Source organism: Arvicanthis niloticus, chromosome 21 (genome assembly GCF_011762505.2).
Source record: "Arvicanthis niloticus isolate mArvNil1 chromosome 21, mArvNil1.pat.X, whole genome shotgun sequence".
NCBI classification, from domain to species: Eukaryota; Metazoa; Chordata; class Mammalia; order Rodentia; family Muridae; genus Arvicanthis; species Arvicanthis niloticus.
The window spans coordinates 39,722,170-39,747,441 of NC_047678.1; the positions used below are offsets into that span (position 1 = coordinate 39,722,170).

Below are 25,272 nucleotides of genomic sequence, written 5' to 3' on the forward strand. Positions count from 1 at the left end.
TCAGATTTCCTGGAGCTGGAGTTACAGGTAGTTACAACTTCCCAACATGAATGCTGGGAACGAAACTCGGATTCTCTGGAGGAGCAATGAGTGCTCTTTACTGCTGATGGCAGCACCATTGCTGTCTGTCTTAATTACATGGGCTGGTTCTGGCCACCCTGTGGGCTCTTGTTTGATACACACGTAGGCTACTGTCTTGTGGGGCTAGAGCTAAGTACCATTGTTTACTTCTGCCAGCTAGGCTAGTGAGATGGTTCAGCCAATTAAAGATACTACACAAGCTGGAGAACCTGAATTTGGTCCCTTGAACCTACATAAAGGTGTAAGGGAAGAATCCTTATACTTAACCATCAGCAAATGGCAGACTGTGTATCCCGGTAATCCTGGCACTTGATAGATGGATATGGGATGACGAGTGGCTCAAGGACCAATGAACTATTTCTGGGACTAAGGGTAAGTTCTTGAAAGGCAGGAGGATGTTTTCTGAAAGCACCCAGAACCCCATCTCAAGCAATCCTATGCTTTGCAGTCTATGCTGAGATTCTCTCTCCAGGCAAGATCTTAGGACCTATGGCTAATTTGTTTAAGTGAGAAATGTTTTTTTGAGTCAGATTTCTGTATGAGTAGATGCTTTTAATTTAACTCATCCCTTATTAAGCACCTGCTAGAAAGCTCTTAAGTGGTTCTCTACAGACCAGTTCTGCAAACTTCGGCCCGTTTTAGTCTTTGAGATATAGAAAGCTCGTGTTTCATTAGTGAGTGCAGAAAAGGAAGACTTTAAACTCACTTTTATCAGGATGGTAGTGGTGCACACCTTTAATCCCAGCCAGCACTTGGGAGTCGAGGCAGATGGATCTCTTGAGTTCAAGGCCAGCTTGGTCTACCAAGTGAGTTCCAGGACAGCCAGGGCTACAAAGAGAAACCCTATTTCTAAAAAACAAGCAAAATTAACCAACAACCAACCAACCAACCAAACTTGACACTGTAGATAGTTTGTTTGAGAAGTAGAAGAGAGCTCAGGGATTATCAAGTCATCCTCCACTGATAACCTTAAGGATCTCTATGGCATACCAGAGCTTTCTTGAACACTTTAAAAACTGGTCCAATCCTTTTACAGGTCCCCGTAGTGTTCTGCCCAAAGCAGCAGTCCTTCCGATGGGGCCAAGTGGCATTTACTGTTGCTTTGTAGGAAAGGGCCTGGATACGGAAAAGTCACCTATCATCTTTATGTTTAACATAATGGTTTATACTTAAATGTGTATAGGCGGTTTGTTTGTATCTGTCTGTGTGCTTTGTGTGTGATGTGAACATAGTAACTGGAAGAGATGTCATTAGATTCCCTGGGACAGACTTCTAGCTTGTTGTGAGACTCCATGTGGGCTCCAGCATTTGGACCCAGGTCTAGTGTTCAGACCCATGTAACAAATTCTAGCCAGAGCTACTGAAGTAGCCTTCGGGTGCACAGTCCAGTATTTTTTTGGTTGTATGGTCAAGGCTATCCATTGCACATGATGGAAATTATTAGGCTAAAAGGGGCTGTAGTGGAAGGAACCTGGGTGAAGTGGCTACCTGTCTTGGGACAAGACATGGAGGGTGGGCTTCAAGAGCCTTGAGAGCTGGGGTCATTGAGTTGAAAGCCCTCCGGACCTGTACGAAAGCATTTCTTCTGTAATTGCTCGGTGGGGACCAGATACATCTGCTCAGTTGTTTACTTGGCTGGAAACTAGTCTGTAGCTCCAGCTTGAGTTTGTTAAATCACAGGTTTGCTACCTATGTTAGAACTATATATATCTCCCTAGAAAAGGCAGCTGACTTAGCTCAAGAAACCAAGGTCAGAGACCTATGGGATTTATACTTGACTTCACAAAAGATATTCTTGGGGAGGAATTTCTCAAACAGCTTTCTCTGTTTGAGGCTTTTAAGACAATGCCTGAAATTCCTTAGCTGGTCCCTTGAAATGGCCTCTTGCTAAGTGATTGTCCTTGAGGTCGGATGAAAGGTATTGTTTCCAGTTAAGAAATGGGAATTGACTGGGGATGTGGGTTATTTAGTACAGTACTTGCTTAGCATGCATGCTCTGGGTTAGAAACCCCAGAATTGACTAATCTGGGCATAGTGGTGCACACCTGTAATCTCAGCATTCTGGGTGAGGAGGCAGAAGGATTACATGTTCAAGTCCATCAGCTATATGAAGAGTTCAAGGCTCTCCTGGGATATGAGTCCCCATCTCAAGGGGGAAGATAGCAGTGTACTGTATCAAATTTTTGGGGCAAGGGTGGTTTTTTTGTTTTTGTTTTTTTGTTTTTTGTTTTTTGTTTTTGTTTTTTTTTTTTTTTTTGAGACATAGTTTCTCATGTAACAGCCCTGGCTATCCTGAAACTCTTTGTAGACCAGGTTGGCCTTGAACTCAGACATCCATTTGCTTCTCCCTGCAAGTGTTAGGATTAAAGAAGTGGAAAAACCACACCAGCAAATATAAGTTCATGTGGGTGTTAGGGCCTGTGAATTGCCAAAGAATGATATCCTAGACTCAAACAGTATGCTAAAGAATAGAACATTTATTGAACAAATTCCCGCATGCAGGGGCCCAATTCCATTGGGATGGAAGGACCCTGACTGAATTTGAAGATTCAGTTTTAAAGCCAAAATGAGGAATGTTAGGGAGGGTTAGGTGATCTTGATTGGTGGGTTCTATCTGGGGGGAGGGGTCTGGGTGATGCTATGATTGGTTAGGGTCTTGATTCAAGCATACTTGACCAGCTATTCTTGTTTCATGACAAGAAGGTATTGAGCCTCCCCCCCCCTCCGCCTTTTAAGATTTATTTATTTCATGTATATGAGTACACCATCGCTGTCTTCAGACACACCAGAAGAGAAGAGGGCATCAGATCCCATTACAGATGGTTGTGAGCCACCATGTGGTTGCTGGGAATTGAACTCAGGACCTTTGGAAGATCAGTTAGTGCCTTCTACTGACTCCAGCCCAGTATTGAGGCTCTTGATCTCTTGGCTCCAAGCTTCCTTAACTATTCTTTTGCAAGCTGGAGAGGGGTCCCTTTTACCTAAGCCTGGTTGTTCCCATAACTGACTTGCCCAGTTCTAGGAAGTAGAAACTCAGACTTGATCTCTTGAACTGCTAGTTTGCAGCCTGTTATGGAGTCAGCCTGGCTTAGGGCAATGCTATATTTTATGGGAAGCCGGAGACTGCTGCCACGTGAAGACCCATTTATTTTAGTGGGTAGCTATTAAACACAAATATTTCCTTTAAAAAATAATTTTATTTTATGTGCATTGGTGTGAGGGTGTCAGACATAGTATTGAACCACCATGTAGGTGCTGGGAATTGAACCCAGATCCTTTGGAAGAGCTGATAGTGCTTTTAACCACTAAGCCATTTCTCCAGCCCTCATGTTCTCCCTTTATCAGTAGGTATTTGCCCATCATTTTTGTAGCCGAAGACCAAATAGAGAGGTGCCACAAAGTGGCTACCACTTACAGTGTACTTGACAGCCAGCATCCCGTGTATACTGCCTTAATTCTGAGATGAATCCCTATTGTCTAAGATGATGATTTTAACTTCTTTTTTTGAGACATGGTCTTGCTATGTAGCTGAGACTCATTTGGAACTCACCATGTAGTCTAAGCAGATCTGGAACTCAGACATTCCTTCTTCAGCTTCCCTAGTGCTGGGATTACAGATTAGCTCCACCAAACCCAGTTACAGTTTATTGCATCTACTTGTTTATGTCTGGCTGTGCATACCTGTGCATGGAGGAGGGCAAGTGCATTCCTGTGGCACTTAGAGGACATCTTCCGGTTGTTAGAGGATAGCTTTCAGGAGTCAGTTCTCTTCTTCCACCAAGTATGTTCGAGGGTTTGAATTCAGGTGTCAGTTTTGGTGGCAGGCATCCTTACCAGATGAGCCATCTTGGTTTAAAAGAGGAAACGTGGATTAACACACACCTGAGTAGTTTGGTAGGAATTTAAACTTCTGAGCTGTGGTCTAGAGTCTCTTGCTACCACTGAGTACTGTTTTCCCAAGAAACTCGACAGAAAGTACAGACACTTTAGGAGTTACAATGTGTGTGTATTTTGACTTTGAAGTTGCAAACAGTTCAATGGAGGTTTTGGAATCACAGTGCGTTGGATCCCAGTTTAGGAGATCCTTGGTGGATTATGAGCACGCGTTTACTCACTATTAAATGAGACTAAGGGCAATTTCTTCAGAGGACAGTACACGTACCACATCAAATTGACAAGCCAGGACACTTTTTTTTTGTTTTTTGTTTTGTTTGTTTGTTTGTTTTTCGAGACAGGGTTTCTTTGTGTAGCCCTGGCTGCCCTGGAACTCACTCTGTAGACCAGGCTGGCCTCGAACTCAGAGATCCGCCTGCCTCTGCCTCCCAAGTGCTGGGTTTAAAGGCGTGCGTCACCACAGCCCGGCGCCAGGACACTTTCAACCCATCCACCAACTGGCCCAGACCAGGGATGGAGGCAGGAGAGCCGGCCCTGCTGGACACTAGGGGGCGCACGAGGCCCTCAGCAGCGAAGGCGTCTGGAAGGCGGCTCGAGATAGCGCATGCGCGCCTGGTTCCCGAGCCGACGATTGGGCCATTCTGGTCTCGGAGCCTCCGCGTGCGCATGCGCGGCAGAGACAAAGTGCTGGCGCCCCGGGAGTCATGGCTGCAAAGAGCTTCTTCGCTTCGCATCTCCGGGACTCGCGACGGTTTCTGAAAGGCTTCTTGGCCGGGGCTGTAGTGGGCGCCGCGGGAGCGGGGCTGACGGTGCTGCAGTTCCTCCAGCGTCGGGACGCGGGATCCGCAAGGCCGGCGAGGCAGCCGCATGGTGAGTCTGCAGGCCGGCTCCGTCCCCGGGGCTCGGCTCCCTCTGCTCCCCCAAATTCTTCCGACTGCGGGCTCGCACGTCACCGCCCCTCCATCCTTAGCTCCACCCCGAGCTGAGACTCTGTTTGTTCTCCACCTTAGGTGCAGCACAGTGCCTGGTACAGAGTTGGCCTTCAGTAAGTGTCTTAGTTTCTTTTCCTGTTGCTGTGACAAAGTATACCTGACAGAAGCAACTTAAGGGTCTGTTTTAGCTCCTAGTTCGAGGTGCACCCCATCATGGCGGGGAAGGAGCTCGAAGCAGCTGGCTACATCGCTTCCACTGTCAGGAAACAGGGACGAATGCGTGCTGCTGTCCTGCGCCCATGTCTCCCAATTATTTACAGTGTGGATCCCAGTCAGAGAATGGCCCCATCTGTAATTAAACTGGGGGCTCCCATATTAATTAATACAATCAAGGTCCCCCTCTCCCCATAGAAATACCCAGGGGCCCGTTTCTCACGTGTTTCTAGATTCTGTCAAGTTGACGACATTAACCATCACAGCAAGTATGTTTGAAGGTGTTTCCGTAAAGAATATCTGCTACCCAGTCTTCGTAGTATATACATCCTTAAATTAACAGGGCACTTTATCTTTAGGCAAAGAAGTGAGCACAGACCCATGTCATTCCAGGACAAGCTGAACCACCTGCTTCTTTGACACTTGCCATTGTGCCAGAGGACTCTGGGAAGGCCGGGGGGAGGAGTCACTTGGAAGCAGCTCCCGGTGGAATCCACTAGGAGGAAGTGTCAGTTTCCCAGCCTGGCAGCCCGCAGTCTTTCCTTGAGCTAGAACACTGGGGAAGTATCAGTGAGGGACAGTGTGGGTGGGCTTTTTTTTTTTTTTTTTTTTTTGCCAGTATTCACTGTGACCCAGCCAGGCATCAGACTTGTTGGAGTAACAGGTGTGTGCACTCACTCATGGACTTAGGGTCTTTTAAAAACTAAATGGATATTTAGCCAGGCAGCTGACATATCATGATGATGAAAAACTAAAATTATGGCCATTTTTGTCTCTGTAAGTAATAAGATGTCCTATCCAGTTTTATCAATGACAGATAATTAGTAGTGGCGATATTGTTTTCCCTGAGTTCTCTCCCTCTCTCTTTCTGTACACACACACACACACACACACACACACACACACACACATACAGTTTGTAGTACAGACAGATTTGGAAAACTGATGTGAAAAACTAATTAGATTGGGTTCTTATTTCTGTTTGGTATCAGGAATGAAGCTAGGACCCTCTAGTACACGCACAGCTCTGTCACTGTGCTATGCCCGGCCTCCACCCTGCACGCCTCTCCAGCCAGGCCTTTCATTATGTAATCATCACTACTACTCAGAGTGTGGTGGGCAGGGGCAAGAGGATCAAAAGTTCAAGGCCTGCCTCGGCCATAGACGACTTCATAGTTAGGTTTTTTGTTTGTTTGTTTTGTTTTGTTTTTCCAGACAGGGTTTCTCTGTGTAGCCCTGGCTGTCCTGGAACTCACTCTGTAGACCAGGCTGGCCTCAAACTCAGAAATCCTCCTGTCTCTGCCTCCTAAGTGCTGGGATTAAAGGTGTGTGGTGCCACCACTGCCCGGCGACTTCATAGTTAGTTATGAATAACCCTGCATTTGTTCCCAGCACCCAAACCAAACACGTACCCCTGTTGATGAAGCTTATTGTGAATACCCAACTGATGATAGGCAAAGGAGGATTTTGCTAAACTGTTTTCTTTGACTTAATAAATAATGGCAAAGATGAGGCCTATTTGATTAGACCCCTCCTCCTCCCAAGGACTCAGAATCTGACTCCTTGGTAGGACTTTTGGGCCAGTTGTTTTTAGATATCACCATTGTCTTTAGAATGCTTTGTTCTTAGTAATAGTCACTAATTACTTTTTTTCTGTTCATAACCCCTTCTTTCTTTCTTTTTTTTTTGTTCTTAGAATCTGCAGAAAAAGTCGTCTTGGAACAGTTTGGATTTCCTTTAACTGGAACAGAGACTAGGCGTTACACTAACCATGCCTTATCTTACGATCAGGCAAAACGTGTGCCCAGATGGGTCCTGGAACACATATCCAAGGACAAGATCGTCGGTAGGTGGTTGGGAAAAAAACGTACAGGTGCTGATTAAAGGGTTTCCATGTTTAAAACAAGAGGGCTGTTGATAATTTCGACCTTTGTACCTCTTAGCACACCTTGAAAGTGATGTTTGTTTGCTCTCTGAGAAGCAGCTGAGAGCTACGGTCCTGATCCACAGGTAGAGAGACAGAGGAAAAAAAAGAGACTGGGCCTAGCATGGACTCTTGACATCTCAAAGCCTACTTCCAGGCTCCTCTAGTGAGGCAGGCCACACCTCCTAATCCTTCTCCTCCTTCTCTGCAGTCCACCAGGTGGGGGACTATGTGTGCCTGTGGTGGCTATTCTCATTTTAACTACCATGTTGCTTACAAACATTCATCCCACTGGGAAATCTGGTTTAGAAGTTTCTGGGTGGAGTTCCTACCTTAGGTATTTATTTTGTCATGGCCTGAGAGCCAGTAGGGACATCCTCCCCATGCTGAGCATATCCAGAACAGACCTCTGTGTCTATCTGTAACCCTTATCAGTTAAGTTAACTCAGTACAGATAAGCTTGCCAGAATATCATTTTGTAAAACACAATACACAAGTATCTATTTTTAATTGTCTCATATATGAATGTTTCCTATATGAATGTTTTAATTGTTTCATATGTGAGGGTTTCATATAAGCATGTAAGGGGTTTTGATCAAGTCCACACCCTCCTCCCTCCCCTTCAGCTCTACCCTGTCCCTTTCAGCAGTATTTTCTTATAATTTCATGTGTTCCTCTTTTTCTTAACATTCTCTACCCCTGCCTCCACCATTCCTGCCCGCTCCGCTCCTACCCCCTCATTCCCCCAGGCCACCTAGTGCTGTCAGTATGTACACTGGAACGTGGGTTGCACCTTCTTGAAAAACTGACTCTCTCCTAGTGGCCATCAGTTGCCAGTGGCTCCTCGGGGAGAAAAGGGACCTTGTGACTTCCCTGCCCCTTTGTTGGTGTGATCTTGTGAGTGCTCCTGGGATCTCGAGTGTGCTCCCGAGAGGCTGAGAGTTATATGATGGTGCTTTGTAGAACAAGTTGATTTGGTGAAGACTTTTTTTTCTGCTCCTCACCACTCACCATTTCCACCTGTACACTGCCCAGGGTGGTTTCCCTTTAACTGGAAAGGCCAGGGTCAGAGATCGAGCAAGAGGGAGCTTCTCTGTAGGAGAAGCATCCTGTCCTAGACTAACCTTGCTAAGCTCAGGTGAAATATCTGAACTGTTTTAGGACCTTGAGGCACGCAGATGGTCCCTGATGCCAGCTGCTTGAAGCTGTACCTTCCCACACTAGCCAACCTGCCCGCCTTAGAGGACCCACTGATAACCATTCTGTGTGTTTTTCTTCAGGTGACGCGGACAGAAAGCATTGTAAATTCAAGCCAGATCCTACTGTCCCTTCAGCCTTCAGCGCCCTCAATGAAGACTATATTGGAAGTGGCTGGTCACGAGGCCACATGGCCCCGGCAGGAAATAACAAGTTTTCCAGTGTAGGCATACAGTGGAGAGGAGGAGGTTGTGGGGCTGATGATTTAGGAACCACATTGTGTCCTTGTGTGCTTTTGTTAGTTTTGGGCCTTTTTAAAAATTGTAATTTATGCACATTTGTATTTTGCCCGCATGTCTGTCTGTCTGTCTGTGTGAGGGTGTCAGGTCTTGGACATTACTTTTACCTTGTGCATGTTAAACAAACATTTCACCGCTGAGCCACACCCAGCCCCTGACTCATTTTTTTATTTTGAAAAGTCTCAGAGATGAAGAAAGTTGAAACACAGCAGCAGTCAATCTGACCCAGCGCCTGCCAGGGTGCTGGTTTAGTCATTGAGGTGGAGCTTTGTCCACGTAGATTAGATATACAGAGAGAGTGCATTTAAGTGTCTAGAAACTGGAAGAAAAGGGACGTTTTCTCTACTGCTTTTGAACTAAAATTTGTTTTTCACATCTGTTAAATAAAATTCCTGGAAGTTGACCTTTCCTCCAGATGTGTAAAGCCCAAATTTATTCTCATTCTCCCTGGAGGCCTTTAGTTAGTCCTTGGAGCTTATAAACATGCGTTTGAATGGCTGCTATGAGTGATAAGAAAAGCCAGCCACACTGAATACTTGCGTTATAGTTTTTATTTATTATTATAACTACTTGAGACATAATTATGTAGCCCAGGCTGGCCTAGAACCCATTATGTAGCTTAGGATGACCCTGAGTTTCTGATCCCCAACCAAGCCTTTACCTCTGAAGTAATGAGATGATAGACATGTGCCACTGTGCCCAATATATATGTGTGTGTGTGTGTGTACATATATATATATATATATATATATATATATATATATATATATATATATATATAATTTAAGTTATTTTGTGTATGCATGGATTGTATGTGGAAGCCAGAAGACATCTTTGAAGGGTTCTTTCCTTCATGTGTATGTGGGTTCTGGGCATCAGATTAGGGGTAACAAGGTTGTGGGGCAAACACCTCTACCTGCAGAGCCCTCTCACTGGCCTGGAGGTGTTACTTTGCATAACCGTAGTTTTCTGTCTTGGGATATTTCTGTCTTTAATTATGTAAACAAACATCAGCAGGTGGGGGCGGGTGGGGGTGTGGCCTACCTGGGTCAGTGGCTTGAATTCCAGCATGGGTGGGTAGGTAGTATAGAGACTGGGCATTCTCGAATAACACACTGTATCATTCCTTTGCAGGAAGCCATGGCAGAAACCTTTTACCTTTCTAATATCGTGCCTCAGAATTTTGATAATAATTCCGGCTATTGGAATAGGTAGGTATGGACGATGGGACATGCTGGACTGCCAGCGTGCTGCTCGTGCTGTCTGTGTGTTCATTCCTCGAGTGCCGTCCTGGCCGAACGGCTGCTCTCCTTGCTGTGTTTGAGAGACAGCCTGCCTCTCTGGTCCATCTGCTACTGCTCAAAAGTCAGGTTCCAGAGAAACTGCTCAGGATAATACTCCTGCTAGTAACTGAGCAGTGCGTCCGGGGAAGGCACTTTGTTCCTAAGCTTTGTAGGGGAGGCCCTGTCAGCTGCCCAGGCTGGCTTCAGCTTGTGATTGTCCTAACTAAGTTCTGAGATGACACATGTGCACTACCCTGCCTGGTCTGCTTCCGAGTTTTGTGAGAGAAAAGCTTTGGTGTGGTACAGTTCGACATTTCAGTGGTAGACATTATGAAAGTGCTGAGCCTTCTGCTGCTTCTGACGTTGCTAACTTTGCCATGTGGTCTTACCAAGCATCTGAGATTGGCATTGACTGAGGTCGTCTCAGGCAGGTGTGATTCTCCTATGTAATATTTTATAGTTCAGAATATGGCTACAGGTGTAGTTCATTGGTAGACTTCTTGTTTAAAATACACAGGGGTTTTGTCTTACATCTCCACCACCAAAACAAAACAAAACAAAACAACCATAAAAACCTAACAAAAGAAAGGAAGAGAAGAGAATGCTCTGCCAGGGGATCTGGGCTCAGTTTCTAGCGTCATGTGGTGGCTCACACTGTAATGCTAGTTCCAGGGGATCCAGGGTCCTTTTCGGGTGCTCATATAGTACACTTACATACAGGTAAAATGCACTCATAAAATAAAAATCTAAAAAAAAATTAAGAAAATGTTCTATACTTAAAAGACGCCAGGGCTGGAGAGGCAGAGTGGTGGCTAGGAGCTCATGGCTAGGAGCTTGCAGGAGACAGGAATTTGCCTCCCAAGACCTGTACCAGGTAGCCCACAGCCTCCCGTAATTCTAGCTCCAGGGTTCCAATACCGTCTTCTGTCCTCTGTGCACATAGAGACACACAAAGAACCATGAAGTGGGTCTGTAAAGACTTCACAAGTCAGGGCCCATCTGTTTCAGCTGTACACTCCAGTCCCTACCACCTGCTCAGACTATAAGATATGACATATATATATATATGAAAAGACTTGTTTTAAAATGTAACCCTCAGTATGACTATTGCACTTAAAACAATTAACAGTGATTCCTTAGTGCCGGCTGGATAGTGTTCAAATTCCCCTACTGTCTTTCCTGCTGGGATTCAGTTAAGGTCCAGTTTAACTCACAGGTCTCTTCACTCACTCTCGAGTTTGTCATTGTTGTGTCTGCTGACCGCACACCTATGGGAGCCTCTCACGTCTCCTCCTCCCAAGGGAGACCTTGGTAGAGAAGAGCACCTCACCTTGTAACTCGGCATCTGCACTCTGAAACGAGTGGTGGCCGGTGCCCCCATCCCCTGTAGGTCATGCACAGAGCAGTTCAAAGAGTGTATATCACTACCACATGGACGGTCTTGTCATGAGCCTCCATCTCTGTACAGATTCATTCCAGAGACAGTCGGCGAGTGGGACAGCCAGAACCTAAGCGTCCATGTGTTAAGCTAAGTAAGTGAGTCCATGTTCCTAGTATCCTTAGCCTTTTAGGAAAGGTGCGTCCAGTGGTCTTTCATGATACACGTTCTAGAAATAGCCATGACCTGGGCCATTACAGTTTAGCTTTTGACTTTTATGGGTAAGTGCAGGAGACATGGTCTGAGAACATCTCAGTGTAAGCCTTCCCTTCAGCTTCAGATGGGATGAGTTTGTGTAGGTTAGGGTGCATAGCTACAGTCTTGATACTGTTCTTAATTAAAAAAAAAAAATTGTGTTTTTTGAGACAGGGTCTCATTTTGTAGCCTTGGCTGCCCTGGGACTTGTTATGTAGACGAGACTAGTCGCTAACCTATACAGATCCTCGTGCCTCTGCCTTCAGGGTGCTGGGACTAGAGGTGTCTGCCACTATGGCTAGCTCTAACTTCTCAAATGAGCTATCTCATTTAAGAGTCTTTCCTAGGGGCTGGGTGGCTTGCTGCTTTCTTACCTGTATGCCTGTGAGCATAAAACATACTTTTGGTTTGTTTTTCAGAATAGAAATGTATTGTCGTGAGCTGACGGAGAGATTTGAAGATGTTTGGATAGTATCAGGACCTTTGACCTTGCCTCATGCTAGAAATGACGGAACGAAAAGAGTTAGTTACCAGGTAGGGACGCGTGACGGTCCAGCTCACGTTCCACGCACTCGCAGTTTCATTCAGTGCTCTGCTTCCTAATGTCGTGTGTCCAGCATTATCTGTCAGGTCCCTCCTGCCAGGGCTGGAGGAGGAGAAGATCCAGTGAGGGGTAGAAACAATCACTGACTTCTAGATGCCCACAGCTAAAGGGAGGCGTTCACCATCCAACTGTGTTAAAGAGTTTCTCTCTTTTTTTCACAACACTGGAACACTTGGGGACTGCAGGAAACAGGAAGTGGATGAGAGCTTGCAGTGCTGTGAAGACAGACTCTAACTACTGCTGTGGAAGCTTCAGTGTTGAGGGGTCGTGGACATTCTCCCGAGGAGTGCCTTCCAGGGCTGAGGGCTCTGTCAGTAGTGTGACTCTGTGGAGAGGCACCCTGAGGATTGTGCCAGGAGGGTGGCCCTGTGTGGCCTTGCAGGGGAGGGACACTCAGTGTTGGGACTAGAGCAGGTGTTTGGTAAGTGCAGGTTGGGTTAAGCTGCAGAGTCTGTGAGTAGGCCTAGGGAGCTGCTGGGAGGCCCATGAGCAGACTCGAGGGCTGCCTGTGCTTGCCTGTGTGTGCTGTCTGCATGCGCCGTGCAGTGTCTGTGCCTGCTGCCTTCATGTGGGTTCCAGGGTCGCCAAGTCCAGTCATTCTCAGAGGTGCTGAAGGAAGCCAAAGATTTTGTACTTTAAGACTGACTCCCAGCTTCTTCTGACCAACCTGTTCATTTGATTTTAGGTTTTGTTTTGTTTTTTTTTGTTTTTTTTTTTGCTTTGTTTTGTTTTTAAGTAATCTTAGAGCCAAAGTAGTAGAAGCCGTCTGTTATTTTAACTTGGGAATATAATTATTCTTGGCTTTCCCTAAATCCTCTTACTCCCATCACCAGGAAAGACTGGTGGTCCGAGAACCTGAAACGGTTCGCTCGTGTTTCGTGTGTATGAAACTGAGAGCATTACAGAAATAACCTGTTGTGTAACAATTTTTTACAGCATAAAAGAAAAATTAACTCAGTTCAGTGTGTCTCTTTTTTTAAAGATTTATTTATTTTATGTATATGAGTACACTGCATATATGAGTACACGGTTGCTATCCTCAGACACACCAGAAGAGGGCATTGGATCCCATTACAGATGGTTGTGAGCCACCATGTGGTTGCTGGGACTTGAACTCAGGACCTCTGGAAGAGCAGTCAGTGCTCTTAACCACTGAGCCATCTCTCCAGCCCTCAGTGTGTCTTGATATATATATTTTTTTATTATATAAAATGATTTTTAAAATTAAATATATTTTGATCATATTCTTTCCCTCCCCAAGTCCTTCCAGATCATTCCCCGCTCCCTATAGGCCCAACTTGAAGTTCTTTCTCAAAAAAACAAAGACCTGATACAACAAACCCCTCAAAATCAAGAAAACATAACAAAATAAAACAATACCCCAAAAGATAAACAAAGTGTATATTTTATTTATTTATTTTGGTGTGCTTTATTTATTTATTTTGTTACCTGTGTTGCTCAGGTTGATAGTGGAAAACATACATTTTATTTATTGCTTTTCTTATTGGATATGATTTTCTAGAGTACAGTTTATAAAACTGAGTGTCCAACTTCCTTGTCCTGAGACGGCTTCGAAGCAATGGTACAGGCTTTTAGCCACTGGCAGGTCTTGTCTTCTAAAAATCATCTCTTGCTAAATATTCCCTACCCACCTACCCGACCCCTGCACTTTAGAGAAGTGTCTGGTTCCCTCCAGAGTTGTGTAGGGAAAGTAGAAAAAGGAACATCTTGTGCCCGAGGCAAGGAAGCACTCAGACAAACGGACCTGTCAGGAGGACAGGAGAGTGACCTGGAGAGGTTGGGTTAAGCCACCAGGGTCTACATTCACGGGCTTACCATATCTGTGACTAAATAGGAAAACCAGATGGAGTGTAGACCAACTGAGGTAAGTTGGTTCCACTGGTGCGTGAGTACACGGGGCCAGGGCACTCCCAACTGATGTCAGCCGAGGAGTTATCACGAGTGGAGAACTCAGGGATCATTTGTTATCACAGTAACAAGCTATTCGAGCAGATATTGTCAGTGGATGCCAACGTGTAGTAGAAGTTCTGTGAGGAACAGGTGTGTGTGCTCACCATCTCATAAGTCATTTAGTGATCGAAAGGTGAGAAATGATAAGGAAGCCAAATGACCAAAGTCCCTGTCTCTAGTAACGGGACTTACTGCTGATCAGCGTTTCTCCTGTGCTGCCTGAGGAGAAAATGCCACTTCTGCAGAAAAGAATAACATTCAATTCCATCGTGTAGAAATAGCAGGCAGAGCCCAGGGAGGACAGTATAAAACACACTGTGTGCTTTATCAGAGAGGGGCCATGTCATGAACTCAGAGGCCAGGGAACCAGCTGGGCTTGGGTAAAGTCTGACGTTCAGAATTGAAAAACTACAAAGCTGATGTTCTCTGGTCTCAGTTTTCATTACACTGGAACATGCGATGTTGTCTGTGATGGAACCTGGCTGTTAGTTTATCAGTGGATGACGCTCAAGAGGTCAAGAAGCCTGAAGAGTCTCTAGAGACCTGTCAGCCTTCCTCAGTCATCAGATGCACGGGGTCAGCCAAGCTTCTGAAGGTGTGTTTTGAGAAGGGTCTTGGCTTTGGTTTTTGTCTTAAAATCTTACTTGTCTTAGGTCTTCGTTTTCTGGGCTTCTGAGCCCTTACCGTTCCTGGTCTTTAATGTCTAGGGCCTACATACGTTAATGTTTACATCGGCAGAGCTTCAGTTCTGCTGTCCTCAAGGACCTGTCATGTGGGAAGGAGTGCACACCTGCAAATGACATTCCTTAAACTCTAGTCTTGATTGCTTTCTCTTTCCTTCCTTTGTGTTCATGTGCATGTGTGTGCATGTGTGTGTATATGTACATAGTGTGCATGTGTGTACATGTGTGTATGTGTGCATATGTACATAGTGTGCATGTGTGTACATGTGTGTATGTGTGCATATGTGCACAGTGTGCATGTGTGTGTACATGTGTGAATGTGTACATATGTGCACAGTGAGCATGTGTGTATACGTGTGTATGTGTGTATATGTGCACAGTGTGCGTGTGTGTACATGTGTGTATGTGTGTATATGTGCACTGTGTGTGTACATGTGTGTATGTGTGCATATGTGCACTGTGTGTGTACATGTGTGTATGTGTGCATATGTGCACAGTGAGCACGTGTGTGTACATGTGTGTATGTGTGCATATGTGCACAATGTGCATGTGGAGTCTGTTTTCCTTCCATCTTCACAGGGGTTCTGGGATTGAGCTTGAGTCACCAGGCTAAGATGGCAAGCACCTTTACACATTGAGTCATCTCCAGGGTTTTTCTTTTTGTTTTTGAGGTAGAACCTCACTATGTAGCCCATGCTGCCCTAAAACAGCATAGTCCTCTGCTCTAACTTTCCAGTGCTGGGATGACAGGTGTGTCACCCTGCTGGGCTCTCTACTGGTTATTTCTGTCTCAGATTAAAGAGGGCTATGCTGTATTTTTAAACTCTGACTTGTCATTTATTAGCTGTTATTTCTTCTCTAGGAAATGCCTATATTTTATATAACTTGCACCTTTGCACAACTCCAGTTTCTGCTACTCACAGACTTTGTTTTGTCTAGGGCAGAGGTGTGATCAGAGGCTTTCCGTATGTCGCACACCTCAGAGGGTCGTGGCTGATGAGAGTGTGTCTGTCATTTGCACAGTAGTTGGTGATATTAGTGATGGAGAGACCTCATGTAAGTTCTCTACCAGGATGAGAATAAATTGATAATTTTATTTAAAAAAAAAAGCAAAACTAAAAATTGACTAATAAGCAACAGTTAATTGAAATACGAGGAAAACCCTGCACACTAAACAATTCTGCGGTGTGTCTAACAGTTCTCTGTAACAAACTGGATTGGTGAGCAGCTTGTAGAACAGGGTCTGCCTCGAAGATGGAGTGCACATGCTTACCCCGGCCTCAGCCTTCTCTGGCTCCTGGAGGCTTCCCACTTAACGCATTCGTGTCCAGCACCTCTTGTGCCTTGAGATTATACTTTTGGGTCTATTGAAAATACAAAGCCAGCATTTATAGTGTTGTCTGTGTGTGTCGTGTGTGTGGGCCTATAGGGAAGTAGATGTAATTCTCTGTCATTAAGTCAGTGCCACTTGCCGGGCAGTGGTGGCTCATGCCTTTAATCCCAGCACTTGGGAGGCAGAGGCAGGCAGATTTCTGAGTTCGAGGCCAGCCTGGTCCACAGAGTGAGTTCCAGGACAGCCAGGGCTACACAGAGAAACCCTGTCTCGAAAAACCAAAAAAACAAAAGTTGGTGCCAGTTGAGAGACAAGTCTCGAAAAACCAAAAAAACAAAACTTGGTGCCAGTTGAGAGACAAGTACGACAAACACAGAGACAGTGGGAGGTGAAGGGGGCTGTTTCTAAGAATGTAGTCGTGTACTTTTTCTTTAAATTTGGGGCAGGGGAGGGGAGGTTTAAGACAGAGTTTCTCTGTATAGCCCTGGTTGTCCTGGGACTCACTCTGTAGACCAGGCTGGGCTGGAGTTCACAGAGATCCACCTGCCTCTGAGCAGTTTCTAGTTCAGATGCTTCAGGTCATTTAACCTCATACCTTCCAGAAAGAGACATCAGTAGGTTCTTGAAGGCATTATTCTTGGAGTCCTTAGCTTCCTCTTCCCTCTTGGCTTCCCCTGCTCTTCCTCTCATTCAATATGTCCGTTTCCTTACCTGTAGAGACAGTTTGGCTGTGTAGCCCTGGTTGTCCTGGAACCCTTGGGGTCAGGCAATCCTCGGAGGTCACCTCTCAAGTAGCCGGGTCGCACCTCAGCTCTTGAGCATATGTAAGTTAAGATACAGAGTAAAACGGCAAACATAGGCCATGTTGAGAAAATGAATGGGAGGGGGTCGTGGAAGAGAAAGGAGGCTGAGAAGAAGGCAGGACCCGGGGAATCCCAACTGCAGAGACCTAGTTAAAGTGATGTTCAGAGAGCGTGACTCTGTGTAGTCAGTGGTGACAAGGGCTGGATGGGGACTGTGTGGAGACAGGATGCCTCCAGGAGGTATGAGCGAGTGTCTGTGTCAGTTTCATGTGCCTTCTCTTGGGCTCTCATCCTTCTGTGTGTTCATTTTGTCCCATTCCGATTTGCTGGTTTTGTTTTATCTTACGTTTTCTTCTTACCCCTTAGCAGCCTGTCTGTTTTCAATAAGAGACCGAAAGGAGGTGGATCTGGATGTGAGGGGGTGGGGAGGGACTAGGAGGAGGAGAGGCAGGGAAACCATAGTCAGGATGTATTATGTGAGAAAAAGATAATTTTTAATAAAAGAAAAAAAATCAATTTAATTGGTTAAAAAATGTATTTGTGTGCATACACAAATGCATGTGTAAGCTTGTAGTCTCACTGAGGAAAACACATTTGAGGGGCTGGGGCCTGGCTGCAGAAATCTGAATGTCCAGCTAAAATCCAGGTGGTTCTGTAGCATGTGGGACCTTTTAGAAGTATCAGTTCCAGTCAAACATTTGTGGGTAATGCTGGCGCATTGCATAGCTCTTGAGAGCTGTCTGTGCCTCTCAAGGAACAGTATGAACCGTGAGCTCACACTCCTGGGTGGTGCTTGGCAGTTAGGCATGATGATTCTGAATCACATGGCTTGCTTTCAGCTGTACACACTCTGTCCCTCAGGAGAGTATACACAGCCAACATGAGGTCCGTCCTGGGTGCTGTGCAGGTGTGGAGCGTGTATGTGCACGCGTAGACCCTGGAGAAGTGAAACGAACAAACTGGCGTGTAGTGAGGGCGTCATACTACAACCCTCACCAAAGGGTTGCAACTGTTCTATTACACACAGGAAAATTGAGGATTGCAGATGTCAACTCCCGGTCATACACCAGTTCCTCATTACAAGGCGGGATCCAAGCCTGGATCTGATTTTTCCCACACCTGATGCAGTCAGATCATTGTCCTTTGGGGCTGTCAGAGGTCTGTGCCACAGGGATAACTGAGTGTCCAGTGCAGAGCATGAGTCGGTCAGTAATGAAAGACGCTCTCGGTGGAGGCCAGTTGGAAGGAGGATCTGCCAGCATGCAGAAATAGCAGAAACGGGCCAGGAGGGTTCCTTACAGCCAGCCGGAAATGTCCACTAGGATCTGGGGAGATGGATCATAGCACCCTCAAACCGAGTGCATGTAGCCCTCAGGGAGGTCGAGGAGCAGTGATTTTATCAGAAGTGAGTCATCTGACAGCTCGAATCAGAGTCGCCCTTAGCACAGCTGAGGCTGTCCGTGTGCTTTCTCTGATGTGCCCGTTCTGAGAGAGTCCAGACAAGTGAAACATACCTGAAGATTTGGGTTTGAACATTGTAAACGATCCGATGAGAGTGCTGGTGGTAACGTGAGCAGTGTCTGAAGCTCCAGGTTTCTGCCAGTTACTCCTAGAGGCATCCTGGGAGGAAAGGAAGCATCTTTCTCAAGTCTAGGGTGTGTTAGTGCATTTATGCATCTCCACACTGCCTGGGGCAGTTCCCAGCAGGTGAAGGCCTGTTCAGTTTGGGCAGCTTTACTAGAAGATGCCTGCTGTAATGACACAGGGCCAGCGGCACTCCTGTTGACAGCACTCCTGTTGACCTCCTCTTCCTGTATGCATGGATGCTGTGGTCTCCAAACTACCCTGCTTCTTGTTCTCTTCCATGTAGTTGACATTTTAAGGGTGTGGTCTCTCAGTGTGTCCCAGGAGTTTTATTTTTGGTCTGACTTTCTTCCTCTCCTTCTTGTCTTCCTGGGGATGGTGTCTGTCACTCAATGCATTTATCTTAAGGACATCACTCATTTATCTTAAGGACGTCACTTAAGACACAGTAGCTATGACATTGCAAGCAGCAGGCTAAGTCTCTTGGTTCTTGTCGACTTCTGAACCTGGGGTGGCTCTGTGGCTGTCACGGATACGGCGATGTTTCAGTCACTGAGAGGGAAGGCAGGAGGCACTCTGGCCAGTGTTTAGGAAATGACCATCTTACACATGAGTCTGCCTTCGAGCTGTTGTATGTGCTGTATTTTCTGCTCACTTCCAGTTGGTCAGTTTCGAGTTTTTTTAAACCTCGACAAGGGTTCAGGGTTCCTGGGTGTTTTAATAGCAGCAGAGATCTCCTTTGTAAAGCATTTTTATGCCAAATCTTCTGTGAAAAGGTTTGTTGCTGATGTCCTGATATCAAAAGCTTGGTTTGTGTTAAGCCATACTGAAATCCTTCGTCTGCAGTCATTTGTGTTCAGCTTGATTTCTCGATGTTGGCCTTTGACTGCCCTAATCTTGCTGGAGCCCACGTTTCCCCACTCTACCTCTGCAAAACCTGAATGATGTCCACTTAAAAAAATAGGGTTCTTTTTATAGGTCTTGATGATTTTGGAATCTTTGCTGTTGTTGTTTTGAGCAGAGTCTCATATAGCCCAGGCCGGCCTTGAACTCCTGATCCTCCTGCCCTTACCTCAAGGTTATGGGATTATGACTATGCACCACCATATCACCCCCTCCCTCCTTGGAATCAGGGTTTCACTATGTATAGCCCTGGATGGACCCAAACTTAACTCATAATTGTCTCCTGCCTTTTGGGATTAAAGGTTTGCTTGTTTGCCTGCCTGCCTGCCTTTCTTTCTTTCTCTCTTCTTTCCTTCTTTCCTTCTTTCCTTCTCTCTCTCTCTCTTTCTTTCTTTCTTTCTTTCTTTCTTTCTTTTCAAGTCAGTCTGTTGTCATAACAGTTCTGTGAGAGGCATTTGGAGATTGCTGGTGCTGTTTTAGAAATGAAGACAGGAGTCTGGTTATGAGTTGCAGCTTATGGCAAAGTGGAACCTGAGCTGATGTCTGTCTGGTTAGCCGAGCCTCGTGCTTCAGTGCGGGCGTTCCAGGAGTGTTGTCTGGCAGTGATTTTCCTCGAAGTCAATGCTTATGAGTATTGCTGAGTTACCTAGAAGGAAGAGAGCCCTAAGTTATTTTAAGATTATTTATGTCTCAAGTTTTTTGTTGTTGTTTTTTTGTTTGTTTTGAGAAAGAGTTTCTCTGTGTAGCCCTGGCTGTCTTAGAACTCACTTTGTAGACCAGGCTGGCCTCAAACTCAGAGAGCCACCTGCTTCTGCCTCCCAAGTGCTGGGATTAAAGACATGCGTCACCTCTGCCTGGCTCTAAGTCCCAGAGTTAATGAACAAACACTGGGTTTTTAATTTCCAAGCAGGCATGGTGTCTTAGGTGTGCTGAGAACAAAGTAGACTGACTCAGACAAGGTAACTCAGAAAATGAAAGTGGAGTTCGTTTCCTACTTACCTGTGGGGTGGTCTTGGCTAGAAGAGTCACATGTTGTGGTTCTGAGTAGGATCTCTGTCCAGGATTGAGGTGTAGCTGAGTGATGGACTGGTGCCCACCATCCCTGATGCCCTTGGGACTGCAGCACTTAAGGTCCTCAAGCTGTCATGAGTTTAAAAACCCCAAAACTATAGAAACAGCACATCACAAAGTAAAGCCGCAAAGTGTAAAATATCAATCATCTATACCTTTCGCTGGAATTGAAGGAAGTCAGTTATCAGTTCTTGTTGGCAGCCAGTGAACTTGGCCAGTTAATTATTTTTGAAAATAGCTATTTGTTTGTGGACAAGGAGCCCATGAGATGGAAATAGTCAAGAGAACAGTATAGAGGGATCCCCAAGGTTTTCCTGCTACGTTGCAGTGGCATGGAAAGCCCACCAGGTGGCACCAGGCGTTGGCTTACCAACTGGGTCCACTGCCACTGCGGGATATTCCTACCCCTTGTGAATGTGGCTCCACAGTGGTTACATCCTCGCTTCTGGCTCCTGAGCCCTTATTGTTATTATTTATCCTGTTTTAGTATCTGCCGTGGCAGTCCGTCGGTTCCCCCAGGAGCCAGTGGTGCTGCTGGAGAGCAGGGTTCTGTCGCCCTCCTCTTTCCTTTGTAATGAGATTCGCAGTCCAGGCTGGCCTTGAGCTTTTAAGTGTGTAGCCAAGGATGACCTAGAACTTCTGACCCTCTTGCCTTCACCTGGATGCCAGGATTCCTAGCTGCAACACCTTTATACTGTGCTGGAGGGTCATTGCTAGGCTCGGGGCCCGGCATCCTTAGCATCTGCCGGGTGTGAGTAGCGGCTTATCTTCTCACCATTTGCTTCGATGAGCTCGCGTCCTGGTTGCACAAGTAACTCCTGGGGGTGAGAATCTCGAACCTGTGAACAGTGTGGTTTCATAAACCCCACTCTGTCTGAGCCCTGACCAACCAACCACATTCAGTATGTTCAAAGGCAATTGTTGTAGATCCTGAGGCGGGGTCTTCCCTGAAGTCCTGTCGTTAGCTGTGGTAATGTGTGATAGACGACAGACCATGGAGTTCTGGGCTATGTGCAATGTGGATAGGAGTTTGTAAAAATTAGGAGAAAAAAAAAATCCTCTTCTTTGGTTTTCATCTCAATGCCTTATTTGAGCTTCTGACAGGGAATACAATCTGCAACTAGAACTGTCTAATCAGGAAAGAACCTACTGACAGCAGCCAAGGCCTGCAAGGGGCACTTCGAGCATGCTCAGTTGGGTCTTGTCATTTTCTCAGGGACCATTCAGTAAATGGACATGCATTGTTTCTTAGACAGCAGACGGAGGCTTTTAAGCATATTGGGAGGGCATTGAAGAGGCTTCCTAATACTGTTACTTCATTGATACGGCCAACCTGCAGAGCAGCTGTTTCTCCCTCTGCCCTTCCTCACTGTGTGGCCGCTTTTCTAAAGTATCCGACTTGACAACATGATTGAGAAGTCCAGTGCTCGGTGGTCCAGGAGCATTTGGAACTAAGGGAAGGCAGTTGCATGTACTGAACTGTAAAACGTGAGCATCACCAAGGTAATCTAGAAAGTTCTGTTGCTGCTGTGTCCGGCTGCCTCTGCAAAGGCTGTCTATTGTTTCCTGGGGGGGCTTTAGGCTGTGTTTACTGTGACAGCTGGGAGAGCTGAAGCTAGCAGTTTTGACTTCTATGTTTAGAGTGTTAGAAGTTCTGACTAGCCGATGAAGAGGAAATGACAGCCTTTCTCCCACTGGAGGTTCAGTCTTGCTTGTGCATCCCTTTGTCCTCTGTCCTGTGGACATACTGTGACCCCTGCCCTTTGGGGAACATTATGTGGTTTTGTTGTTACTAATTTTTTTTTTTTTTTTTTTTTTTGGAGACCGGGTTTCTTTGTGTAGCCCAGGCTATCCTGGCCAATTGGTAGACCAGGCTGGCCTTGAACTGAAGAGCCACCTGCTTCTGCCTCCAGGATCCTGGAATTAAAGCCTGGAGCCACCACCCTGCAGAGGTAACAGTATTCTAAAGACTGGTTGGAACTGATCAGTACCCACCGTGGTTGAGTGCCTTTCCTTTCCTTAGCAGTTGGTGGAATACATTGGCTACACTGAGGCCGCTCACAGGCCGTTTCTTGTCATGCATCTACAAAGTTGTGTGAGCAAAACCTCAGAAGCTGTTGTCACAGTTCAGTGCACTAATCGGGCTGCTCTGTTTTTAGGTGATCGGTGAGGACAACGTGGCGGTCCCCTCACACCTTTACAAGGTGATCCTGGCTCGAAGAAGCCCAGAATCTACGGAGCCGCTGGCGCTGGGGGCCTTTGTGGTGCCAAATAAAGCCATTGGGTTCCAGTCCCAGTTAACTGAGTTCCAGGTGAGCCTCCATGACCTGGAGAAGATGTCAGGTCTGGTGTTTTTCCCCCGTCTGGATAGAACCAGGGACATCCGGAATATTTGCTCTGTGGACACCTGCAAGCTCCTGGGTTTCCAGGAATTCACCCTGTACTTGAGCACAAGGAAGATTGACGGAGCCCGGTCTGTGGCCAGACTGGAGAAGGTTCTGGAAGCTTTGAAGAGCTCCGGGGTGGAACCTGACGATTACTTCCTGAGCCGCTATGGGAAAAAGCTGGAGGAGCTGAAGGCTAAGGAGCAGAAGGACACTCATCTGGAAAATCAGTCCTAGTGTCTGTCTAGGTGTGCGCTGAGCATCTGTAACCAACAGGCGTGCCCTCTCAAGGCAGATGTATTTTAGCAGATTTATTTTCAAGAAATGATGGAATTCTGACCAAAATCTCTCCCTCCAAAGACTCACTGGCTCAAAACTCAGTGTTGTTTTCCTTCGCTAGGATCTGAGTTGGCTGAGATGGTTTTAAAACTCCTCTCTTGTCCTATACAAACACACTAAGATTTATGTGCTCATGACCCTGTCTGTATCAAAGCATCTGATGACTACTCTTCCTCTGTGCAAACCCCGCTGTTCCCATCTCACCTGTGGGGAAGATGAGGCTCAGAGAACTTTGTATCTTCCCCACTGGTGTTCTACAGAAGTCATCCAGGGTGCCTCAGAGTCAAGACAAAGTTAGATGGGGATTTGACTCAAGTCCGTACCTCCGTCCACGGCTATTTCTGGTGCTAAGGCCCTCCTGGTGAGAAGAGTCTGTCTCCTAAGAAGAGTGAGCACTTCATTTCTGTGGAAGAAACAGCAGGTCTTTGTAAGATGGCTACTTTGTGGGTTTAACCAGAACCTGTGGTTCCCTCCAGGGGTCATATAGTGCCAGATAAGTGTGTTTCTTGGCATCATTGGGGTCTTTCTAAAGGAACCCAAGAAAGTGTGTGCTGAGAGTCACCGGGTACCTCTGGTCCTGCTATCTGCTGGGCCAGCATACCACAGGTAGGTATAGCCAGGGTCCAAGGTCTAAGCCAGCTCATTCCCAAGGGAAAGAGCAACTGCTTTCTGTGCTGACCTCCAGACTGGTTTATGCAGATCTTGAACTGTCCTGAGTACTCACAGCCTAGTAGCTTCCAGGCAGAAGGACTTGTCTGAATCTGCCACTCTGCCTCTGTCTTCCAACCAGTACAAGGGTGATCTTTGTGGCATTGTGTTTGCCTCTGATAGAAATACCATGGCTTCACCATAAAGACGAGAAGGCAGTGGCCAACCGTTTTGCTCCTTCATTTGGATAAAAAGAAGCAGTCGGGTGTAGGACGCAGTGGCTGATTAACACCATTCTGCCTTCCCTTCCTGTTCCCAGTTAACTTGTGCCAGTCTTTCTAAGGACAGGAAGCCAAAATGTCACTGTGACCAAAAAAATCTGTTACTTTCTCTCCTCAGAAAAGAGGTGATGGTGGGGCCTGAGTGTTTCTCCAGGAGCCCTGGGAAGGAGGCTGGGACTCCTCCTGGCTGTGTCCCAGGTTCCCACCATGTATCCATGCAGCCAGGCTCCCTCTCCTATGGCCATGCTCCCCACTGCTATGCTGACCTGACTTGCTGGTGGCCTCGGACTTGCTTCCCATGGTTTCCCCACTCAGGAAGAATCTTGTCTGTATCAGTAAGTTTCTGTAACTTGGGATTTTATTTCCTGTGAAAGATGCTACCTGGTCACTGTGAGACAGAAATAAGAACAAAACAAAAAGACAGTATGCCTGACTGCGTTTTTTATTTTTTATTTTTTGAATCTGTATTTCTGTAAGTGTTTTGCCCCTTTGCATCTGTATATACAGATGAGTGCCTGCTGCCCACAAAGGTTGGAAGAACTCATTGGATACCCTGGAAACAGAATCACAGATGGTGCGTGAATGCTGGGTCCTCTGCAAACGAGTCGGGGTCTTCTGCAAGAGCAGCCATTTTTATGTGTGAAATGTCTATTGATAGACAACACTGATGCTTGAATTGTCCTGTGAACATTTTCATTAAGAAACAAACACTTAGAATTTCCTCTGGATCGGGTCAGTGTGGCTGTCCATTTTTCTGGATTCTGATGCAGCAGATTCCTCACTTGGGTATCAAATAAATCAGAGACAACGTTGTAACTAGCCCTGAGTGGGATCACTTACCAGTTTGTTACATCAGTGGGTTCCTTCAGGTTCTTGGGCTGAGCCTGGACCACTGCCTTCTGGGCCATTTACCCTTCCAGTTCCTGGTCTGGAGAAATGACCACGCTGGGTGGGCTGTGCTATGGCAAGTCCCTGGCTGTGGGTAGGGGATATAATCCTTAATCTTTCTTAATTTCTAGTGATATCTTTAAATTCTTTGGTCTCTGAACTAAGGCAGTTGGCCAAAGTTGAATACAGCAAAGGCCTTACTAAAAGTTAACAGAGTTTAGGGAGAGGGAGGCTAGCCCCTGAACCATGTGCTACCATTTCTTCACTTACATCTTAAACAGCAGAGACCTCTGCCCTTCTCTTCAGCCTGTGATGAGTGGCCAG

The 25,272-nt window shown here is 46.2% G+C and overlaps 1 protein-coding gene across 1 annotated transcript; it reads left to right on the plus strand.

Annotated features, from left to right (window-relative positions):
• The first annotated feature begins 4,641 nt into the window (after nucleotides 1–4,641).
• Exog (exo/endonuclease G) lies at nucleotides 4,642–24,879 on the plus strand. Its single transcript, XM_076918018.1, is given in 8 exon segments — nucleotides 4,642–4,668; nucleotides 4,670–4,845; nucleotides 4,986–5,020; nucleotides 6,817–6,966; nucleotides 8,325–8,464; nucleotides 9,675–9,751; nucleotides 11,876–11,990; nucleotides 22,568–24,879. Coding segments are annotated over 8 exon segments (1,182 nt in total). The 3' UTR covers nucleotides 23,030–24,879.
• The last annotated feature ends 393 nt before the right edge of the window (nucleotides 24,880–25,272 follow it).